Genomic DNA, 3,451 nt, shown 5'->3' on the forward strand with positions numbered 1-3,451 from the left:
TGGTTTCTCCCCCGCCGCCCCCAGGCCGGGGGAAGGCGGGGGCCTGGGCTGAGCTATTTTCATGGCCAGTTAGTGGAGGAGCCAGAGCTCTGGAGAGGCGGGGGAGGTTGGGGGGAGCTGGGGGGCTGGGTCCCCCCAGGAGACCTGCCTGTCGCTCCCCAGCGGGACAGCTCTGCCCCGGGGCAGGAAAGAGCCTGGTGATGTGGAGGGTCTGGCTGGCTCTGCTGTCCAGTGCCCCCCAGCTCTGAGCCCCATGGGGGGATTTCATTGCTTTGAGCCAGGCTCTGGCGGCTCCAGTAGCTTGGCCCGTCATGGTGCCCCCGCTCTGCTGCGAGCGCTGCCCGAGCTGACACCCAGCACCCGTGTTACCCAAGAGCCAGCCGGCCTCTTCCTCTTCCCCTTCCTGCCAGCAACGGCAGACGTTCCTGGGGTGAAAAGCAGCCCCTGCCTTTGGAGGGAGCCAAGCGGCCGTGGGGTCCCGTGCCCGATGGGCCAGCAGCCCCAAAGCGGGGTCCCCGGTATGGGAAGGGTTACAGGAACAGTGCAAGTGTCAGCAAGTCTGAGCCGGGCTGGAGAGGGGAAATGAAGGGCATGGAGGGGCCATGTGAGTGCAGGGCTCCATGGAGGGAGAACGGTGCCTCGCTCCCCAGGTGCCAGCGACTCGCTGCCCAGCCCCCTGCCGGCAGGTGGGACATCCCGTCAGCCCCACAGCGCAGAAAGCCAGACAGGAACTGGGTTCCCAAGGTTGATGCTTTTCACACGAAGCGGCCTCACATCGGACACCGAGGCCAAGCTGTTCCCAGGGGGCCTGATTGTCCCTAAGAGCTGAGAGCTTGGCCCCCTTGGGCTGGGTGCCCGGAACTGCTAGGCCAAGTCCCGCTGGAAGGGGGGTGTCTCTGGGAGGGGGCATCCCTGGAAGGGGGTGTCTCAGGGTGTCCCGGGAAGGGGGGCATCTCTGAGAGGGGGCGTCTCTGGAAGGAGCGCGTCTCGGGTGCCCCTGGAAGTGGGACATCCCTAGAATGAGTGTGTCTCAGGGTGCAGGGACAGCGTCCCAGGGGCTCACGCACTCCCTGTCTGTTCTCTCTCTTTCAGATGGAGCCAGCTCACCGTGGGAACAAGGACCAGGGACCGGCCTCAGCCATGGGGGCCCCGTCTCTATCGCCACGGGGCTCCATTACCGCTACCTCCCCGGGACCATTTGCTCCTCTTGTGGCCCCGTTCGGTGCAGAGGGCTCAGTTCGGTTCCAGCCAGAGGGCTCCAGTGGGCCCATCTCAGCAGCGTACACTGGGGGGACCCTCCCCCTGGGGCACAGGGGCTCCAGGCCCGACACCCTCTTTGACCCTTTCCATCCCGTCTCCCCTCGCTCGCAGCCCGAGGGCTCCCAGCACGTGGGGCCCGAGGAGAGGTCCCCGGGCAGGCACAGCCAGCCCCAGGCGCTGGAGAGCAGCAGAGCCCAGCCCGACGGCTCAGGTGGAGTCCAGCTCTTCACCCTGCTGTCCCCGGTGGAGTTCCGCCCGCTGTCCCCGGGCGCCGGCAGCCCCTCCTCCCACCCCAGCCAGTCGCCCAGCCGATCCGCGCTCCCCGAACTCTGCCCCCTGGATCAAGGGCCCTCCGGGAAGATGCTCCCTGTGGAGCGGAAAGAGCCACTCCCCAAGGCAGAGTCCAGTGACTACATCTCCGGGGGGAGAAGTGGCTCGTCCCCCAGACCCGTGAGCCTCCCCAAAGCCATCTCCAGTGAGTTCCTCTCCGGGGGAAGGATCGGCCCCTCCAAGTCCATGACCCTGGCCAAGGCCGAGTCCGAGGAGTTCCCTTCGTACGGGAGGAGCAGCCCTTCCCTGGCCCTGCCTGGCTGCATGGACCCCTCCGAGACTTCCCTGAGCTGGCTGGGCAAGGCCAAGGAGAATGGCGCATTCCGGTGAGCGTGGGCTGCAGCGCTGGGGGAGGGGCAGTCTGCTCCCTGGGGGGCTGGGGAGCCTATTTCAGGGTCTGAGCGTGCTTGGAGCCCTTCCGCAGCGGGGTGGGGGGGGGAGGAGGAGGAACTGGGAGAGGCTCTGGCTGAGTGCCAGCATCGAGGAGCAGAGAAATGCCTCCCTCCGGTGCTCTCTGCAGGTGGCCCGCAGCATGCTCAGCAGAGTCGGGGCCACCAGCCCAGTCTGGATGGGCAGAGTCCTCTCTAGGGGGCTGGGGCAGGTGGGGCATGTGCCACCTGCCTGCCGACTGCTCCTTGACCTGGCAGCAGCTGGGGATGTGGTCCCGGTGCGGGGCTCAAAGGGCACCAGGGACAGTCATGTACCTGTCTGTCCATCCAGCTCCCTAGCTTGGGAGCCTGCCTGCCCCATACACCCACCGTGCAGCCAGAACCCACCTTCTTCAGCAATGTCAACTGTCCGGTGGGGCTGGTGGGCTGGCATTCAGTGCCATTGCGTGACTGATAGCAGCTCTGCGCCAGGAGAGCACACACCTGCGCTGGGCTCCGGGCCCCTCTACACATCCCAGCCCTTCCCAAAGAGAGCCAGCAGCTGCTCCAGAGGGAACGGCCCGGCTTCCCCCAGATGCCAAGGCATTGCCTGCTCCTCTCTTCCTCCCCCAGGTCTGCAACATGCCTCAAAGCCAGGGCAGCAAACTCAGGCAGACTGTGGGGAGGGATGTGGGCTCCAGTGTCTCCCCCCTGTTCCCCCCCCACACCCCTCTCTCTCCTAGGAATTCGAGGGGACTGACTCTCTGGTAGGCAGCTCTCAGGCAGTTGAAGGCTTAGAGCCAAACTCAACCCCCTTGAACGCCACCCAAAATCCAACAAGCTCCTGGATCGGGGAGAGACCCACGAGAGACCCTGTTTCTGCACCAGCTTCCTGGCTGGGGTCAGCTGCAGCCTTGTGTGTGTCATGGCTACAGCCCGTCCCCGGGGGCTCAGATGCAGCCACTGCCCTACCCCACCTCGGTCATCTTGTGCAAATGAGCTAGCGAGTTAAGTTACATTTTGCAAGTAATTTGCATGTCACTAGAACCACCAAGTCCCTCCCTGAGCAGTGGGGCAGAAGGAGCAGTCACGGGGCTGCACGACCTCAGGCAGCTTGTTGGGGTGGGTCACTGGCAGCTGATACAACTGGGAATTAGCAGGCTCCTGGGGATGGGGGGCTGCAGGGAGCCTGGGGCCAGCCTGGTGGTGCTCTAGCCCGGCCCTGAGCCTGCAGGGCGAGGGGCAGAAGCTCCACAGTGGCCTCTAGTGGTCAAAAGACACAGCTGCGGGTAAAGGCCTTCCTGCCACCTAGCCGGGTGTGTGACAGTCCCGCTGAGGTGTGGCGTCGAGGCAGGGCTGAGCACTGGGCCTGCTGTGCCCTGGTGTGGACCTTGCGCCCCTGGGCTGGCACTAGCAGGGTGCTGAGTGCACTCGGTGCGTAGCACTCGGTGTTCTTAGCAGCCGCTCCGTGCGCTGGCAGAGCCCAGCGGTGC

General features: G+C 65.5%; 1 protein-coding gene across 1 annotated transcript in view; it reads left to right on the plus strand.

The window, feature by feature from the left end:
• Positions 1-1,092: 1,092 nt before the first annotated feature.
• INPP5J (inositol polyphosphate-5-phosphatase J) overlaps positions 1,093-3,451 on the plus strand; it is a 21,690-nt gene continuing 19,331 nt past the window's right edge. The window contains exon 1 of the mRNA XM_026661239.1: positions 1,093-1,916. Within this exon, the coding sequence (XP_026517024.1) occupies positions 1,093-1,916 (824 nt within the window). The remainder of the gene's footprint in view (positions 1,917-3,451) is intronic.

Source organism: Terrapene carolina, unplaced genomic scaffold (assembly GCF_002925995.2).
Source record: "Terrapene carolina triunguis isolate 2854851 unplaced genomic scaffold, T_m_triunguis-2.0 Scaffold951, whole genome shotgun sequence".
In the NCBI taxonomy this organism is placed as follows: domain Eukaryota; kingdom Metazoa; phylum Chordata; order Testudines; family Emydidae; genus Terrapene; species Terrapene triunguis.